General features: G+C 47.5%; 1 protein-coding gene across 1 annotated transcript in view; it reads left to right on the forward strand.

Annotated features, from left to right (window-relative positions):
- Window positions 1-20,623, forward strand: part of TTLL9 (tubulin tyrosine ligase like 9) — a 63,581-nt gene that overhangs the window by 28,984 nt on the left and 13,974 nt on the right. Inside the window, exons 6-9 of the mRNA XM_077951419.1 lie at window positions 8,662-8,730; window positions 11,280-11,370; window positions 13,334-13,374; window positions 14,373-14,415. Of these exons, the coding sequence (XP_077807545.1) occupies window positions 8,662-8,730; window positions 11,280-11,370; window positions 13,334-13,374; window positions 14,373-14,415 (244 nt within the window). The remainder of the gene's footprint in view (window positions 1-8,661; window positions 8,731-11,279; window positions 11,371-13,333; window positions 13,375-14,372; window positions 14,416-20,623) is intronic.

Below are 20,623 nucleotides of genomic sequence, written 5' to 3' on the forward strand. Positions count from 1 at the left end.
GCTTCTTTTTCAGAAACACTCAGTTTTTACTCTTAAGCCCTCAACTGATTAAATGAACCCCCCCATGCTATCAAGGGTGGTAACTTAAAATTAATGATTACAGGCCAGGTGAGTGGCTCATGCCTGTAATCTCAGCACTTTGGGAGGTCAAGGTGGGAGGATCGCTTGATCCCAAGAGCTTGAGACCAGCATGGGCAACATGCAAGACTTAGTCTCTACAAAAAATACAAAAATATTAGCTGAGTGTGGTGGCATGTGCCTGTAGTGCCAGCTACTTTGGGGGCTGAGGTGGGAGGACCGCTTGGGCCTAGGAGGTTGAGGCTGCAGTGAGCCGAAATCATTCCACTGTACTCCAGCTTGAGTGACAGAGTGACACCCTATCTCAAAAAAAGCTAATTGCAGATGTTAATCACATCTACAAACTACCTTCAGAGAAACATCTAGACTAGTGTTTGACCAAGCAACTGGGCACCATAGCCTAATCAAGTTGACACATAAAATTAACCATCACCCCAGGTTCTGAGGGTGCTACTGGTCTGAGTACCACACTTTGAGAACCACTGGGTTTCAGTATTAATTCCAGGATCTTATTTGGATTCCGTTCAGGAGGAGAGAGTGTTAAAAACAGAACATTGCCCTAAATTTGGAGAATAGAGGGAGAAGAGTCCCCCCAGTCCCTCCACTCTTCCCATAAGGCCTGTCTTTGTGACATGGTTGATCTTTGCCCACCCACAGGCGAAAGTTTTCGCATAGTTGCTGTGGCCCGGCCAGTCACAGGGCAGCCCTCGGGCATCTCCTCTGCATTGTCTTCCTGGTGTCTGCCGAGTCTTCATCTTCCTCATCAGTGGCAGCAGAGCAGCCCAGGACTCAGAAGGGAGCAGGCAACATCATCCCCTCTCCACCACCCTGTGGGGACCCTCCTCCCACCAGGCCACAGCCCCAGCCCATCTTGGAGCTCTTAGGGGAATATAAGAACAGACCCAAGAGGGTCTGGCATTTAAATGTCCAGTGTAAACATTGCATTGCTCTTAACTTTTTTCCCATGGAAGCATTCTCCCTTGCCAGCAGTTCAGGCTGGCAGGGTTGGTGGGGAGGTGGGCAGGACACTGACATGGGTCATGGGACCACTGTGACTCCAGTATGCCTTGTGGTATGGGGAGGTGGGTGCTTGGCTGTCAGGGACTGGGCCTGTCAGTCTCTCTGTGTGCCCCGCAAGCTGCTCAGGGACAGGGCCTATCTATCTGCTCACCCTGTGTCCACTAAGCTGGTCTAACACTTCACACACCGCAGCAAGCGTTCTTGGCAACCAGGGGGCTGTTCTCAGCCTTGGGGGCCTATTTCCAAACTGCAAGGCAGGAAGAGCCACATTCTAACATTCCATTACACTAGTTTACCCCAACCAGAGCTTCTCAGAATTTTTCACTGAAACTTTCTAAGAGTTGGGATGATTTGCTTAGTAAAGAATAGAAAATCCAAATAACAGCAGCTTAGACAAGAGGGCAAGACTTCTGTACTGTTTTTATGCCATTGGCCTCTGGAATCTGGTGAAATGTGTGGACCCTATCACAGAATAGTGGTGTTTTTTTAACCACTTCATTGAAACAGAATTGGCATACAAAAAGCTGTGCATATTTAATGTAGACAGCTTGATGAGTTTGGAGATAAGCATGTACCAATGAAAGAGTTGTGGTTTTCAAAACAGAAAATACAGTACATTTCATTATAAAAGAAGGCAGCTATATCGAAAAGCCATTATCAAACTGTTAGTCTGGGTTCCCCAAGAAACGGATGCCAAGACAAAATTAAACAGTTTGGCTGGTGAGAAAAAATGGGGAGGGAGCTAGCAGGTGAGACTGGGAGAGAAGTCAGGCCTCCAAGGAAGGAAAGAAAGAAGAGAGGGAGGGAGGGAGGAAGATTAGAAGCCTTTGGAAAGTTCATCAAGGCTCCTGGGAGGCCTCAGCCAAAGTTGGCTGTCAGGAGTCCACTGTCTCTCAGGAATGGCTGGTCTTCATATCCCCTGGGGCGCAGTCACTGACTGAGCAGCCCTAGCAAGGCGCTCTGGCAAACACAGCTAGACCTCAACTGGAAGCAGCTGGCACTCTCAGTCAGTTACTCTGTTGGAGGCCTGCAAGGTGCATTGTCATGGGCACCACACAAGCTATTACGAAATTCTTTGTGCTATAGAAATATGTGTGCTTTTCATTAACAATTAAAGAGGATCTAACAGCAGGCCTCACAGCTACCATAATTTTAAAGTCAAGAGGAGCATAAACAATATTTTGAGATATCTGCAACAATTGTAATGTGATATCGAAATCACTGTGATCTCTTTTGATGGCAAAGTCACAGGCATGGCTAACACTCCTATGATTTGTTGCATTCCTAATAGAGAGAAATGTGAACATCTGGTTAGGGGTTAATGAAAATAAAGATGAAAAAAAATTTTTTTTAAATTTACATTTACAGACACTGGGGAATTTTTTGAATGACGAAAAGCCGACTCTAGGGATGGTTTATTGGGTGGCTTAGCAACCCCACCAATTCCCAGCCCAGCAGGCTGGCTGCTTCTCCCGGGCCCCTCTTCACACCTCCCCTGCCTTGGGAATAAAGGAATGCCCTGGCCTCATGTCCTTTTTGAAGAAGACACACATTTTTCCCAGAAGTCCCTGTAGCAGGCTTCCCGTAGCATCCTGCTGGCCCCTGCCTGAACCAATCACATGGCAATCACCGTGAGGGCTCAGACCGCCCCAGAGGACAGGGCCACCGGGAGGAGTTGGTCCAGATGGGTTCTGTTGGCAGAGGAGAGGAGGGCATGGCTGCGCCACTGGCTGTATTCCACACCCGATGAATGCTACGTGAGGAATGCAGCCCCCAGCGACAGGGCATGGGGTGACAAGGGGACAAGGACTTTGGTTGGCCACAGCTGGCACAAAAATTTATGGCTTATTCTGATAATCCATTCAAATAGTGGTTTCCAATAAAAAATATATCTTTTTATAAAACGCATAATATGGCTGGGCGCCATGTCTCACGCCTGTAATCCCAGCACCTGGGGATGCTGAGGCAGGTGGATCACATGAGGCCGTGAGTTTGAGACCAGCCTGGGCAACATGAAGAAACCCTGTCTCTACAAAAAATGTAAACATTAGCCGGGCGCGGTGGCTCACGCCTGTAATCCCAGCACTTTGGGAGGCCGAGGCGGGCGGATCACAAGGTCAGGAGATCGAGACCACGGTGAAACCCCGTCTCTACTAAAAATACAAAAAATTAGCCGGGCGCGGTTGTGGGCGCCTGTAGTCCCAGCTACTCGGGAGGCTGAGGCAGGAGAATGGCGTGAACCCGGGAGGCGGAGCTTGCAGTGAGCCGAGATCGCGCCACTGCACTCCAGCCTGGGCGACAGAGTGAGACTCCGTCTCAAAAAAAAAAAAAAAAAAAAATGTAAACATTAGCCAGGTGTGGTAGTTCCCACCTGTAGTCCCAGCTACTCAGGAGGCTGAGGTGGGAGGAGTGCTTGAGCCCTGAAGGCAGAGGTTGCAGTGAGCTGAGATGGCGCCACTGCACTCCAGCCTGGGTGACAAAGCAGGACCCTGTCTCAAAGAAAAAAGCATAATATAAAAATATTTCCCTCCCAAACCATCAAGTAATAGAGATGTCCCCAGAAGTAGCAATGTTTATCATGTGATTTTGTGTATCCCCGGCACTTTGCAAGAGGTATATGAGCCCCAGGTTTGTGTAGCACAGATTTAACTATCTCGGATTTGTCACCCGTTGGCTGGGTGACCTTGGGCAATGTGTTTGGCCTCTCTGTTCACTGGTTCTCTCGGCTGCAAAATGGGGATAACATTAATGTTTATGTCAAAGCTGTGTGTTTTTTTCAAGCTTTAATGAGGTAACGCGTGTAAATCACAGTGCCTGGCACAGAGTAAACACCTGGTAAGTATTAGCTGCTGGCATTGCCATTGTTATGAACCATTTTACTAAAGTTCGTATTCTGATTATCTATTTCAGAGAAGCAAACCACTCCCAGACGTAGTGACTTGAAACAACAGTAATGTCTTATTTAGTTCATGAGCCCCCAGCTTGGGCAGCGCTTGACAGGGAAGGCTCATCTATGCCCCAGCATCCACTGAGGGCTGGAAGATCCCCTTCCTAGCCTGCTCACTGGCTGGGCTAACAAGTAGGTGCCGGCTGTTGGCTGGGAATTCAGCCAGGGTTGAGGGCTGGAAGACGCAGTTGCCTTCCAGGTGGGCCTCTTCCTGTGAGCTGGGCTTCCTCACGGGATGGCTGCTGGGTTCTGAGGGCGACCATCCTGAAAGAGAGAGCCAGGTGGAAGCTATATTGCCTTTTATGATCTGGCATTGGAATGCACACATCACTTCTGCCATAGGCAATTAGTAGAGACACTTCCAGATTCAAGGGAGGGGACATTGACTTTACCTCTTGACAGGGTTCTGGAGAACATATAGGACTAGAAATATTGTCGTGGTTGTTTTTGGAAACTGCCATCTGCTGGATGTATTAGGTGATTTCCTAATCAGTATTAGGTGATTTCCATCTCACCAACCCCAATGTAACACCATGCAGGCGCTTCATCTTCCATTCTTTAGGGTTAGTCCCTTAGGAAGGCACCTCCTGGAACAGTCGTGTCAAGTTAGTAACAATGGCCTGAACAATAAAGGCATTTTGTTATCTCACAGAACTAGAAGGCTGAGGGTAGGCAGATCCAGGTTTGGGGATGTGCTCCATGATGCCACTAGAGGCCCAGGCTCCTTCTCTCCATCCACTCTGCAGCCTGTGTGCTGGCTTTTTGTCATCAGACTTGTCACCTCATAGGTGTGACATGGCTGCTGCAGTCACAGGCATCATCTCTGCAGACAGTAGCATTCAAAGAAAGAAGGAAGGAGGCCAGGACTTTTCTTCCCGACCCCCTTTCTCCCCAGCTCCTTCCCTAATATTTTTAGAAAGGAGAAACATCTTTCCTGGAATCTCTGAACAAATGTCTCCTTAGGTCTGATTGGCTAAAACTGGTCATGAGGTTTCCACCAACTGCAAGGGAAGCTGGGAAAACCTACATCTGGCCTTTCCAGCCTCCCTCATGAGAGGTGGGCTTTGCTAGCAAGGAAGAAGAAGAAGGAAAGTGGCCATAGGAAAGGCAGCCAATAGGGTTGGAGATAGGGGTTCCTAGATCAAAGAGTATGAACCTGAAAAGATACCTTTTAATTGAAGTTTAATAAACCATAGAAGAGTAGTCAAATTATAGGGGCACAGTATGAATTTTCACAAAGTGAATCCACTCAAATAACCAGCACCCAGGTCATAAACAGAGCATTCCCTACCCCTCAGCCACCCTCTTAGACCCCCTTCCACTCACTCACAGCCCCTCAAGGCACTAAACAGCATAGGTTTGCTTTGTCTGCTTTTGGACTTCAATTAATTGGAATCTTATAGGGTGAGTACCTTGTGTCTGGTTTCTCTCCCTTGACATGTTTTGCAGTTCATTCTGCTGTTGTGGGTAATTGTACATTACTGTCATCTTTGTATACTATTCCATTGATTAAATATTCATCCATTGGGTAGTCTCCGGGTGGAGCTATTATGATAGTGCTGCTATGGGTGTCTGGGGCCATGTCCATGGTGACATGTCCAGACATTTCTGTCATGTAGGTCCCTAGGAGAGGAATTTCTGGGACCTAGGATAGAGGATGCCTATGTTCAGCTTTAGCGGATGCTACCAGTTTCCAAACAACATACTCTCATACCAGCAGTGTGTGCAAGTTCCAGTATCTCCACATCCTCACCAATACTTGGTATTGTCTGTCTTTAATTTAACCATTCTCAGGTAGTATGTAGTAGTATCATATTGTGATTTTCATTAGTGTAAGAATTAAAGAAAGAGGAGAGAAACTCGAAAGGTGGCTCGCCAGTCAAGACAGGTTTATTTTAGAGAAAACAAACCTGAGAGGAGCCTTCTGGCTGAGTTAGGTCAGAGCCACACTTTCTTACAGACTTAAGAGTTTTTTGTTTTGTTTTGTTTTGTTTTAAAGGTGGAGTCTCGCTCTGTAGCCCAGGCTGGAGTGCAGTGGCGCGATCTCGGCTCACTGCAAGGTCTGCCTTCTGGGTTCACACCGTTCTCCTGCCTCAGCCTCCTGAGTAGCTGGGACTACAGACACTCACCACCATGCCCAGCTAATTTTTTGTATTTTTAGTAGAGACGGGGTTTTGCTGTGTTAGCCAGGATGGTCTCGATCTCCTGACCTTGTGATCTGCCCACCTCAGCCTCCCAAAGTGCTGGAATTACAGGCATGAACCACCGTGCCCCAGCCAGACCAAGAGTTTTTAAGGATTCAGGGTGGGAGAATTTATTAGAGGCTTGGACTGCTTCTGTGTCTCTTTGTTGTGCTTATCTGGGAGGGAGAGTTGTGTGTCTGTTCCCATACATCTTTCTGCAGCTGCAGGCATATCCCCCAAGTCTGCTTTTAGCTTTCCTATCTTAGTGCACCTGAAGGGAAAGGAATGTGCTTATTAAGACCCACTGTTTTACTGGAGTCCATTGTATGAGGGTGAAGTTTGGCAGTTGCCCAAGAGACTTTCCCCCCGCCTCCCTCTGTGCCTGAGCTGTCTTATCAGTGTTTTACTGTCTGCTCTTTCTGGCTGTTCATAGTTAGAAGAGAAGTGATTTCCTTGGAATGCATGAGGCTAGAAAGGGAGCTGGAACTTAAAGTGGTGGTGTTTGTCCAAGATGACGGTGCTCTTGTTTTGTCAATTAGCACTTCTCTGTTGGTGAACTCTCTGATGAAGTTGAGTGCCTGTTCTTTTGTTTTCTTTTCTTTTCTTTTCTTTTTTTTTTATAAAGACAGAGTCTCATACTGTTGCCCAGGCTGTGCAGTGGTGCAATCCCTGACCACTGCAGCCCTGCTCTCCTGGGCTCAAGTCATCCTTCCACCTCCACCTCCCAAGTAGCTGGTACTACAGGGGTGCACTGTCACACCCAGCTAATTTTTGTTTTGTTTTGTTTTGTTTTTTTTGAGACGGAGTCTCGCTCTGTCGCCCAGGCTGGAGTGCAGCGGCCAGATCTCAGCTCGCTGCAAGCTCCGCCTCCCGGGTTCACGCCATTCTCCTGCCTCAGCCTCCCGAGTAGCTGGGACTACAGGCGCCCGCCACCTCGCCCGGCTGGTTTTTTGTATTTTTTAGTAGAGACGGGGTTTCACCGTGTTAGCCAGGATGGTCTCGATCTCCTGACCTCGTGATCCACCCGTCTTGGCCTCCCAAAGTGCTGGGATTACAGGCTTGAGCCACCACGCCCGGCCACACCCAGCTAATTTTTAAAATTATTTTTAGTAGCCATGAGGTCTCCAGGTCTTACTACGTTGCCTAGGCTTGTCTCAAACTCCTGAGCTTAAATAATCCTCCTACTTCGGCCTTCCAAAGTGCTGGGATTACAGATGTGAGTCACTGGGCCCAACCTATTGTATGTTTACACTGGCAATCTTCTTTCATAAAATGCCTGTTCAAGTCTTTTGCAAGGCTGTGAACTGTTGGAAGCTCCTGGTGCACACTGATTAGTTGCTTTCTAAAATTGCTATGCACATTTGGCTGCCCCTGAGCCACCACCAGTACTCCATAGAGTTTTTGGCACCCAGTCTTCTGGGCATACACAACCCTGAACCAGGGTGCACAGCATGGCAGGCAGAGCAGGGGCCCTTTGTGCAGTTAACAACCTGTACAACCACACTTGACAACCCTGCCTGCCCCTACCTTGTACAGAGAGCCTCAGGTGGGTCAGGTGGGCCATGTTCAGAGGAGAACAGAAGGAAATGAGAGTTTGCAGTTATGCTGGAGGTAAGATGGCTTGGGGGACCTGCTCAGTTGCTGCAAATACCTAAAGGACTCTTCTGGACCCAGGAATCAGCTTTGTTCTAGGAGGTCCTAGAAGCCAAAGCCAGACTGGCCAGTTTTAGCTCAACACAGGTTAGGCTGTGAACGTTCTATGAGGTCTGGGTTATTGCATAAAGCTCAACATACAGTATGCACTTCATATATACCTTTTGGATGACTACTTAACAAAGCTATCCTGTAACAAAATGGGCTGTGTTTGGCGTGGGTTGGGGGAGGTAGTGAGCTCCTAGGCACTGTGGGTGTGCAAAGTCAGGCAGGAGGACTGTTGTCCTTCTACAGTGGTAGAAGGGGAGTAATGCCTTTGTTGAGGACCACTCCATAAGAGATCAAAGATTCTGTCAGCCCCTAGACTCTGTGAAGCTATGAATTATCCATGCTGGGTTTCAGTAAAGGCAGGCTGATTTCAGTATTAGCCGAAGCAAACCCTAATTAGGAAGGCAAATTGATTTCCAAAAAAAGAATTGGATAATATGTTCCCAGGACTGTTAGAAATGGCTTTTTAATTGTCTGTTCTTTTGCATTATTCATGCAAATGTATGTCTTTGTGAGCTAAGTCAGTCTGCCTCTTTCCCTCGCTTCCCTCTCTCCCTCTGCCAGGGTTAGCACCTTCTCTGTTCCAGCCCCTTCAGTTAGCCTTCCTCTGGGGAGAGTTGGGGGCTCATAAGGAAAAAGAGACAGATATGCTGGGGAGAGCCTCCAGCCATGGGGGCCAATGAAGAACCATGCAGAGCTAAGAGCTGGCTTTCTGCGCCCACCCCACCCCAGGTAGCCCGGTCACAGGGGAAAGGCATCTTCCTCTTCCGCAGGCTGAAGGACATCATGGACTGGAGGAAGGTGAGCCTGCCTCTTCCCCTTCCTCCCTGAACCCTCCTCTGACCTTGCCAGCAGGAGGGGCCCCTCCTTCTTGCTGTCAAAGCTCAGAGGGCTGGCAGAGAAACTCTGCCCACAGGTCTGCCCATTGGAGCAGGGTCTCCAGAGCCAGATTGTTCAGGTTCAAATCCTGACCTTGCCACTCAATCACTCAATAGCTGTGTGCCCTTGGGCAAGTTACTTCACCTGTCAGTGCCCCAGTAAATGTGGATGGTGATTGTACCTGCTGAGGATGCAGTGAGCTAATAAACACACACACACACACACACACATTCTCACACATACCCACACACCCAGCACAGTGCCTGGCACTCAGCGCTCGATGCACATTTTTTTTTTTTTTTTTTTGAGACGGAGTCTCGTTCTGTCGCCCAGGCTGGAGTGCAGTGGCCGGATCTCAGTTCACTGCAAGCTCTGCCTCCTAGGTTCATGCCATTCTCCTGCCTCAGCCTCCCGAATAGCTGGGACTACAGGCGCCCGCCACCTCGCCCAGCTAGTTTTTTGTATTTTTTAGTAGAGATGGGGTTCACCGTGTTAGCCAGGATGGTCTTGATCTCCTGACCTCATGATCCGCCCGTCTCGGCCTCCCAAAGTGCTGGGATTACAGGCTTGAGCCACCGCGCCCGGCCTCGATGCACATTTTTTATCTGGGCCTCCTGCTCACGTGGCTGGGGAGAGTTTGGCTGACTCTTCCTCAGGGCCTAGACTGAGCCTCGGGGGCAGCTCCCTCCCAACCCCAATCCCTTCCTGTCCCAAGACACGGTGCAGTAGAAATCCTGATTCAAATCCTGCCTCTCCCACTCAGCAGATGTGTGGTCTTGGGAAAATGACCGAAGCCCTCTGAACCCTCTGAACCCGAGTGGTGACGATGGTGCAGGGTGGGTGGGAGGAGCAGGATGGCTGAAATCCTATAGGACCGGCCCCTGCTGTACCAGGAGGTGAACAGCAGTGCTCAGTGTCTTGACTCCTCCCATGAAACTGTCAGGGCACTGCAGGGAAGAAGCTCAGCAGCCTGGAGGCCCAGCCTGCTGGAGCACTGTCAGTCCCTCTGGCAGCCACGTGAGTGGCTGGGCCCAGGTCTCAGGAAGGCAAAACCTGGCTGCTTCTGTCGTGATACAGCTAAATGGGGAACAATGGGGGGTGGAGCAGGTCTACCCTGAGAGCCAGTGCTGCCTGCCATTGTTGGGGCTGTTGTGTCACCCCATCAAGTGTGTGACCCTTGTCTGAGTGAAGGGGACAATAGGTGGGAAAGGCGTTTGCAGCCTGTGAGGTGCTGTGCAGATGCATGAGAGCATTGCTGTCTTCCAGAGCTGGGCTGGCAGGTAGAGAAGAAGGAGCAATGTCCTCGGGGGCCCATGGGTGGTATAAGCAGCACTGTCCAACAGAACTTTCTAGAGGGATGGAAATGGTGGATATCTGTGCTCTCCAATGCGGTGACCACTAGCTACATGCAGGATGTTGAGCGCTTACCATGTGGCTGGTGTGACTGAGGACTGGATTTTTAATTTCATATCCTTTGTAAAAATTGTGGGCTGGGCGTGGTGGCTCACACCTGTAATCCCAGCACTTTGGGAGGCTGAGGTGGGCGGATCACTTGAGGTCAGGAGTTCGAGACCAGCCTGGCCAAACATGGTGAAACCCCATCTCCACTAAAAATGCAAAACTTAGCCATGGTGGCTCTCACCTGTAATCCCAGCTACTTCAGAGGCTGAGGCACAAGAGTTGCTTGAACCCGGGAGGTAGGGGTTGCAGTGAGCCGAGATCATGTCACTGCACTCCAGCCTGGACAACAGAGCAAGACTCATTCTCAAAAAAAAAAAAAAAATTGTGGTAAAATATGTAGCATGAAATTTACCATTGTAACCTCTTTTAAGTGTGTGGCTTTGTTACATTAAGTGCATTCACATTGTTGTGCAACCACCACCACCGTCCATCTCCAGAATGTTTCATCTTCCCAAACTGAAACTCTGAAACTGTTAAACACAAGCTCCCCATCCCCTTCTTTCCCCAGCCCCTAGCAGCCCCCATCTACCTTCTATCTCCATGAACTCGACTGCTCCAGGCACCTCATCTAAGTGACACCAGACAATATTTGTCCTTTTGTGTCTGGCTTATTTCACTTAGCCTTATGTCTTCGAGTTTCATCCATGCTGTAGCATGTAATTTCATTTACTTTTCATCAAGGTAAATGTAAATAGCCTCTTGTAGCCAGTGACTGCCCTACTGGGCAGCACAAGTCTAGAGGTTAAACACTCAGGCTCTGGGCCCAGACTGTGTGGGTTTACATCCCAGCAACACCACTAACTGGCTGTGTGAACTCGGACAAGTTACTCTCCCTCTCTGTGCTTCTAATCTGTGAAATGGAAATAACATTAGTACTTACCTGATAGTAAGTACTAATAGGGTTGATTTAAAGATCCAATGAGCTACCCCAAGTAGTATCTAACACAATGCCTAATACATAGGAAATGTTCCATAAATAAATGTTCAATTATTATTATTATTACAACTAGGACACAAGAAGCTCTGATGACCAGAAAGATGATATTCCTGTGGAGAACTATGTGGCTCAGCGTTACATTGAAAATCCCTACCTGATAGGAGGTGAGATGGCTGTCTCTGCTCCTGCTCTTCCATTGCATGGTCATCAGTCAGTCAGTCAACAAGCTTTGACCAGCAGCCTGCCAAGGGCCCAGCCTGACACCAGGCATGAAGGGTTGCGTGGAAAGATTTGGGTTCTGCAGTCTCCCACCTCCTGGCCATTGCCTGTACGGTTCCCTCTCCCCAGCATGTCCATTCCACTCCCTTCTTGGTTCAGGAAAATTCTCCTCCTTTAAAAACTAACTTATTCATTCATGCATTTATCCAACAAATATTATAAAGTACCTACTTGGTGCCAGCACTGCCCTGAAAACTGGCTACCCCCCAACCCTGCTCTCCTGGAGCTTACACCCCTGATGAGCAGGCTGCAATAAACCAGAAAACAAACCACGGGACGGTCCCATGCAGTGCTGGGTGTTAGGAAGTCAGTCAAGCAGAGCAATGGGACAGAGAGTGACATGGGGGCCAGGGGGTGGACACGTGAGCTGAGACCTGAGTGACAACTATGAGTCACTGTGGGTAGATTTGGAGGGAGGGGAATGCAGGGAGGAGGAATTGCAAAGGCAGAAGGCCCTGAGGTGGAACCCAGCCTCCTGCCCGCAACCTTGGTGGGTTTCCCCAGGCAGGCCAACATCTGCTTTTCTCACTGGGGCTCTGGGAACTACAGGCACATCAGGCATGCGGGACGTCATTGCAATAGTGTTAATGCCAGTTGCCTCCTCCCACGTCCTCTGGCAATTACCTTCCCCAGGGGGAAGTCCCTAGGCCTCTTCTCCTTTCTCCCCCATAGTGACCCCATCCTGTCTGTGGCTTAAACACCACCCAAAGGCCAGTGACTCCCAGCTTTCTGTCCCCAGCCGAGATCTTGCCCCTGAACCCCAGATCCTGATGTCCAGCAGCCTGTGACATCCCTCTTGGGCATCTGCCAGCCACTCAAACCCAACACATCCCAAATTCTGCCCTCCCATCCCCCCACCACTCCTCAGCTTCTGTGTCGGGGACACAGCTAGAAGCCAGGAGCCATTCTGGGTGTGTCCCTCTTCCCCTGCCACATCTGGTTCTCACCAAGCTCCTACAAGCTCTTGAATCTGCCTGGCCGCTCCTCTCACCTCCACCCTGGGCCCGGCCACCATCCTCTCCCTCCTGGACCACCACACCTGCTCCCTCACTGGCACCTGCTGCTGTTCTGCCCACTTCTCTCCACCTCAGCGTGGCAGCCAGAGGGAGGAGACACCCTTCCGTGGCTTCCCATGGTTTGTGAGACAAAACCCCAAAACTGCATGGGCCCTGACCTCTGCCAGCCTAGCCGACCTCATCTCCTTCCACTCTGCCCTTGGCCCGAGCTCTTTCCCCCTCCAGGCCTCTGTTCTCGCAGTTCCTCCTGCCCAAGGTCCTGCACCACTGTGGGCTAGGCAGGCACCTTCACTCCATGAAGGTCACCACTCCCCATGGGGGTCTTTGACCACTGAGTTTCAAGCCTTTCCCCCAAGTTGACCCCCACGCACCCCTCCCCCGCCTCCCGTTATTCTCTCTTTATACCTTGTGCAGTTTTTTTGTTGTGTTTTTTTGAGACCATGTCTCGCTCTGTCACCCAGGCTGGAGTGCATTGTCATGATCAGAGCTCAGGCAGCCTCCATCTCCTGGGCTCAAGCGATCCTCCTGCCTCAATCTCCAGAGCAGCCGAGACTACAGGTGTGCACCACCACGTGAGGCTAATTTTTTGTAGACACAGTCTCACTATGTTGCTCAGGTTGGTCTTGGATTCCTGGCCTCAAGCGATCCTCCTGCCTCCACCTCCCAAAGTGTTGGGATCACAGGCATGAGGCACTGCACCTGGTCCCTTGTGTCGTTTCAGTGGGAGCTTCATGAAGGCGGGGTTTCCTGTCTGTCCACTGCTATTTTCCCAAAACCTAGCACAATGTCTGACGATCAATATTTGTGCACAAATTCTTTCTTTGCCTGACAGGCCGCAAGTTTGACCTGCGTGTCTATGTGCTGGTGATGTCGGTGAGTAACAAAGGTGGGGTCCCTCTTCCAGCAGGGGTTAAAGGGTGGCTGGACTAGGGAGATGGGGGGAAGAGGCCTGGGGGTACCTTGTATGAACTTGTCTGGTCTTCTCTGCCTGGGAGAGCCCCAAGGGACATCTAGGGATAGGGTGGGGGCAGGAAGACTTATCTGAGGTTTACCATCTTAGATGCCCAAAAATTTAGATTTGCCCTCTATCTGCCCTTCTTTATTCATTCGGTCATCCACAGCAGACATTTATAGAGCACCTATTAAGTACCAGGCCCTGGCACTTAGCAGGTTTTATCTCATTCAGGCCTCCTAACAACGCAGAGAGGCAGGTTCTATTATTATCCTCCCTTTACAATGAGGGAACAGATACAGAGGTTGTGTACCTTGCCCAAAGTCACACAGTTGGTGAGCAGCAGAGCTGGGATTCAAATCCAGGCAGCCTGGCCTCAGAGCCTACTCTCTTAACCAGGGAGCGGCTATGTTCCCTCCACCCATTCATTCATTCCTTCATCCAGCCAACGTTCAGATCTTTTTGCTGGGCACAGGATATGGAGGTATCTGAGGCAGGCCCCACCCCTGTCCTCCTGGACCTCACCTTCATTTTGTTTCCTTCTGTATCCCCCTCCCCCTGGGGGAAAGGAGGGGACAGAATCAAAGAAGGCTGGTGTAAAAGCAGGTGCCTGAAGGATGATTTGGGAAAGACAGAAGGGCACTCCCGGTGGAGGAAACGGTAGGTGCAAGAGCTAGGCGGTCTGAGAGTGCCTGAATATATTCCCTTTCCCTTCTCTCTCTCTGTTTCCACCTCTGCCTTAGTACATCCCGCTGCGGGCCTGGCTCTACCGGGATGGCTTTGCCCGATTCTCCAACACCCGCTTCACGCTGAACAGCATTGATGACCAGTGTATCCTGGGATCCTGCCGAACCACCCCCAACACACCTACCCCTTCCCACACTCTGGCCGGTCGCAAGTGAACTCCTTTGTCCCACAGATGTTTGCTGAGTGCCTGCTGTGGTCTGGGCACAGGAGACAATGTATGAGACAGGTCTGGTCCCTTCCCTCCGGGAGCTTCCAGTCTTGTGGGGGTGATTCCGTGGGAGAGGCCAACTCTGCTTAGCGCAGCTCACCACAAACCGCTCTGCCTAATGATAGTTTTGGTGCTATGCCTAACATTCACATTTACTTATATTCCTAGGGTCGGACAGTTTTAGCCCTTTGGAGAACACTGTATACGCCTGTTTCTTCGGTGCCTAGTCATTGGCTCACTCATTCATTCAAGCACAATGCTATTTTCACCCATCCGATTGGCAAAGACCAAAAGTTTGATAACACGCTGTCCTGGCGAGGCTGGGAGAATACATATGTTGCTGGCGGGTTTGTAAATTGATTGGTATGACTCCTTTGAAGATAATCTGGCAAAGATCTGTTAAAAGACAAATGCACCTACCCTATGACCCAGCAATTCCCCTTCTGGGATTTTATCGTCTTACAAGTACATCTGCAGTATGAGACAAGACAGGCTTCAAGGTTATTCACTGCACAGCCTTGTCTGTGAGAGAAAAAAATAGGGAACAATGAAATGAATGGCTCCTTTATACAGTGGAATACTATGAAGCTGTTAAAAAGGAATGGGGAAAGTGCTTTATGTCCTGATATGAAACGATTTCCAAGATATATTGTTAATTGGGAAAAAACAAAGTATGTCTAGAACAGTGTGAAAGTATGTTCTCGTTCATGTTAAAAATTATATCTGGCCAGATGTGGTGGCTCACACCTGTAATTCCAGCACTTTGGAGGCTGAGGCAGAAGGATCACTTGAAGCCAGGAGTTCAAGACCAGCCTGGGCAACATAGTGGGATCCTGTCTCTATGAAAAAAATAAAAATAAAAATAAATTAGCCAGATGTGGTGTCACATGTCTGTACTCCCAGCTACTCAGGAGGCTGAGGTGGGAGGATCACTTGAGCCCAGGAGTTCGAGGCTGCAGTGAGCTGTGATTTTGCCCCTGTGTGCCAGTCAGGGTGACAGAGCATAGACCCTGTCTCAAAAAAAAATTCTCTCTCTCTCTCTCTATATATATATGTTTGCTTATCTGTACATAGACATCTCTGGAAGAACAGACAAGAAGCTGGGTGCAGTGGCTCACACCTGTAATGCCAGCACTTTGGGAGGCCAAGGCAGGTGGATCACCTGAGGCCAGGAGTTGGAGACCAACCTGGCCAACATGGTGAAACCCCATTTCCACTAAAAATACAAAATTAGTTGGCATTGTGGCACCTGCCTGTAATTCCAGCTACTAGGGAGGCTGAGGCATGAGAATCCCTTGAACCTGGGAGGCAGAGTTTGCAGTGAGCCGAGATCACACCATTGCGCTCCAGCCTGGGTGACAAGAGCAAGACTGTCTCAAAAAAAAAGAAGCTGGAAATAGATGTAGCGTTTGGGAAGAGAAATGTGAGTGGAGACAGAGGTAGAAAGGAGATGTTTCCTTACATACATTGTGTGCGTTTTAACTTTTGAGCAATGTGAATGTATTATCTGGTCATAATAAACACATCAAAAGAAGATCTTTAGGCCTGAGCCTCAGAAGAAAAGAGGTAGAGAATCCAGCAATATTTAGGAGGCAAGTGGGCAGGACCAGATGACCTGCACGTTGGAAAGATGGAAAGGGGTGACGCTACCCAGCTTCGGGTGTGGGCAACCTAGCCAATGCTTTTAGTCCATGTGCATCTCTCTGCGTTAATTTTCCCATTCAGTTGAGTGCGTGTCCAAGGTGATGCATGTGCATTGCCTGCATGTGAGACTGGGATTAGACCTTTCTGAGTATTTTTTGCAATTTGTTTTTTTCTATTTTGCCAACGTCAGCACTTCCAGTACATTCATTTTATTTTGTAATTCTAACAAGCATTTATCATACGCAAGTCATCGAGTTTTTTTTTGTTTGTTTGTTTTTTGTTTTTTACTAAAGTTAAATAATACATGTAAAGCACTTAAAACAGTGGCTGGCCCAGAGTGACCTCTCAGTAAATGTTAGTGGTCCTCCTCTCCCACTTAAAAATGTTTGCACAGCTCTGGGCATCATGGGGACTTTTTAAACAAATCAAGCCCTCTCCCGAGGCTAGTTACTAGTTAATGAGGCTTTGCTGTTTTCACAGTGAGTAAATACACATTTTCCACCCCTTCTTTTATATTGTTTAAAATTTTTAATCTTGAAATATTAATAGAAAATAATTTCCTATAAATAGAAAACTGCAGGAAAGACTGTAACAACCCATGCATTTACCATCCAGATTTAACAGATTAATATTTTATCATATTCACATCAGATATTACATACCAAATTTTAAAATAATCTTGGATCACAAAATAATAAACATTTTCAACCTGACTTTATTATATATAATATATATAGTTTATATATAATTATTCAAATATATATTTACATATAGTATATCTATACATATACTAAATACAAAAATATTCATTGAAACACTGTATATAATAGTGTACAGTCATCACCCTTGATCCCTTAAATCTCCCTTGAGGGATGGTGAAATGAATGATAAAGCATCTATGTGATCTTTGCATCTATTAAAAGCAATGAGATAGGTCGAAATATCAGGACATAGAAAGGTACCTAAAACAGATGACTAAGTTAAAAACAAAATGTAAGATGGAGAACTGGTATATTCACGTTCCCATTTTTGCCTTTTTTTTTTTTTTTTTTTGAGACGGAGTCTCGCTCTGTCGCCCAGGCTGGAGTGCAGTGGCCAGATCTCAGCTCACTGCAAGCTCTGCCTCTCGGGTTCACGCCATTCTCCTGCCTCAGCCTCCCGAGTAGCTGGGACCATAGTCGCCTGCCACCTCGCCCGGTTAGTTTTTTGTATTTTTTTTTAGTAGAGACGGGGTTTCACCGTGTTAGCCAGGATGGTCTCGATCTCCTGACCTCGTGATCCACCCGTCTCCACCTCCCAAAGTGCTAGGATTACAGGCGTGAGCCACCGCGCCCGGCCTCATTTTTGCCTTTAAGGAAGAATGTTTCTGTTTAAGAAGAAGTATGAAAGGATGTTCATGATTCACTAATCTATCTTACTGATTGATTGATTGATTGACAGTTTCCTCCTCTATTGCCCCTGATCGAGTACAGTGGTGGGATCACCACTCTTTGCAGCCTTGAACTCCTGGGCTCAAGTGATCCTCCCATCTCAGCCTCCTGAGTAGCTGGGACCACAGGCACACGCCACTGTGTCTGGCTAACTTGTTTTTGTAGCAATGAGTTCTCGTTAGGTTGCCCAGGCTGGTCTCAAACTCCTAGGCTCAAGAGTGTGACCTTGATTCAACAGTTTGAATCCTCCCACCTTGATCTTCCAAGGTGCTGGGATTACAGGCGTGAGCCATCGTGCCCAGCCTCACTAATTTATTAACTCTGAAAACTGCAGAGTATTAGAATCAGGTCAGGAAACATTTATTTTCAACTTTATACATAACTATTATGAATTGTTTCTACAACGGATAGGCCTTACTCTAATAATAACATCATAAAACATCTAAAGGATATAGTTTTTATAAAAGTGGTATAGCTCATGAAAATCAAATCAGAAAATTCAGAAAAGTACCAAAAGGAAAAGAAACCTTCTCTAGGCACATTTTCTGGCAAAAACTACTTACTTGTTTTCCTTCTAGGCTTATTTGTAGGGAATTTTGTTGTCATTCACCTTTTATATACAAATGATCCCACTGTATAAATATAACCTTTTCTTGCACTAAACATTATCAGCAGTATTTTCCTTGTAGACTTTTTTTTTTTTTTCCTGTTACAAAAATATTCCACTGAGTAGGTTTCCTGGTTTTCTAATCCCCCATGCTGCAGGCATTCGGGAAGTATTCAGTTTCTTGCTATAGTGACACATAATGCTGCAAAGGAGCATATTTCTTCATAAATCTTTTACGGTATTTAAGATGTTTCCTTTGGATGGTGTCATAGAGGTGTAAATACTGAGTCAAGCCCATCTGGCCACATTGCTTCCCAGAAGTGTCCTTTTATGTTTTTACCCTCGCTGGGTGTGGTGGCTCACGCCTGTAATCCTAGCACTTTGGGAGGTTGAGGTGGGCAGATCACTTGAGGTCAGGAGTTCGAGACCAGCCTGGCCAACATGGTGAAACCCTGTCTCTACTAAAAATATAAAAACTAGCCAGGCGTGGTGGTGAGCGCCTGTTACTCACCCCACGGGAGGCTGAGGCAGGAGAATCGCTTGAACCAGGGAGGTGGAGGTTGCAGTGAGCCAAGATTGTGCCACTGCACTCCAGCCTGGGTGATAGAGCAAGACTCTGTCTCAAAAATAAATATAAATAAATAAATAAAATAAAATATGTTTACCCTCCTATTGACTGGTCCATTTCATCCCAGCTCCCCAGTCCTGGGGACAATTGTTTTAAACAGCCATTTCTGAAATGATTGGGCACATCTAGGTGAAGCAGATAGGGGCATTCATTATATGACTCTTGCAAATATTCTGTGAGTTTTGAAGTTTTCAAAATGAAAAGATTTTGTACATCCCACTGACTTGATGAGGAAGCAGAGTTTTGCCTTAAAATTAGCATTTCTTCCAATTTTCATTTTCCCCCATTTGCATGCCTTTGAAATTATGTATCTTCTATTACTAGGAACTTTGAGCTTTTTCCCAGATGGGGTCCTACCAGCTGTATTTTCTCTTTTATGTTTGTCCATATCCTTTACTTAGTACATAAACAGTCATACTTTTTACTGTTACTTCATGTGGGATTTTCATGTGACAGAAACATTAGACTATTGCATTTGCTACACATCTTTTCTGTGGTCACTGATTCTTTAATTTTTGTCTTGACATCTGTTCATTTTTATTTTCACATGCTTGACGGCTTACTTGTCCACTGGTTTCTTCTGTGATTTTTACCATCATTTCTAAACTAAGAAAAGTCTTTTTCTCCTAAAGATTTCACCATGAATCAGTTCTGTTTCTCTGTGGATTTGGTTATATGTTTACTCTGCTACTTGACCGTTGGTCCATCGAGACCTGGTTTTAGGTTCCTCTCTAGAGACGGGAGGCTCTGAGGTTTGCTGACCCATCTCCCACCCCTTTCTTTTAGCCTCTCCTCCTCCTCTGCTCCTAAGGAGGCCCACTGTCTCCTCCACAGCAGGCAAGAGCAGTGTGTGAAGTGTGAAGTTCTGGGAGCCGTGCTTCCTTCATCCGAAGAGAGCTATTCGTCCTCTTCAGCAAGTAACTCACTTTGCTCCAGCATCCTCTTTTCCTTTTTTTTCTTTTTTTCGAGACAGTCTTGCTCTGTTGCCCAGGCTGGAGTGCAGTGGTACAATCATGGTTCACTGCAGCCTCCATCTCCTGGGCTGAAGCGATCCTCCTACCTCAGCCTCCCTTGTAGCTGGGCCCACAGGCATGTACCACCATGCGCAGCTAATTTTAAAATTTTTTGTAGAGACTGGTCTCACTATGTTGCCCAGGCTGGTCTCAAACTCCTGGGCTCAAGTGATTCTCCTGCCTTGCCCTTCCAAAGTGCTGGGATCACAGGCATGAGCCACTGAACCTGGCCTTCTCTTTTCCTATTTTTTATAGCAGCTTTATTTGGCCATAATATCTTCATATATTGAGATATATATTGAGCTTTATTGAGATATAATTCACATATCATACAATTTACCCAGTGAAAGCATGCAATGAAATGCCTTATCATATCCACACAACCATTACCACAATCAGTTTTAGAAAATTTATTTTTTTTTTAAATCAGGGTCTCCCTATATTGTTCAGGCTGGTCTCGAACTCATGGGCTCAAATGATCCTCCCACTTCACCCTCCTGAGTAGAGGATACTATAGGTGTGAGCCACCATGCCCAGCTTTTTAGAATATTTTTATCCTCTCCCCAAAGAAATTCCATACCCATTAGCCATCATCCCCTATTCCTCCCTAGACTCCCCTCCCAGGCCTTTGCAGCCACTTCCTGTCTCTGTGGATTTGCCTATGTTGGACATTTCATATAGATGGAATCATACACTATGCAGTCTTTTGTGTCTGACTTCTTTCACTTGGCTTGTTTCTAAGGTTCTTCTATGTTGTAGCATGGATCAGTACTTCATATTTCTTTCTGGTTTTTGTTTGTTTGTGACCAAGTTTTGCTCTTGTTGCCCAGGCTGGAGTGCAGTGGCGCCATCTCAGCTTACTGCAACCTGTGCCTCCTGGGTTCAAATGATTC

Source organism: Macaca mulatta, chromosome 10 (genome assembly GCF_049350105.2).
Source record: "Macaca mulatta isolate MMU2019108-1 chromosome 10, T2T-MMU8v2.0, whole genome shotgun sequence".
Classification (NCBI taxonomy): Eukaryota; Metazoa; Chordata; class Mammalia; order Primates; family Cercopithecidae; genus Macaca; species Macaca mulatta.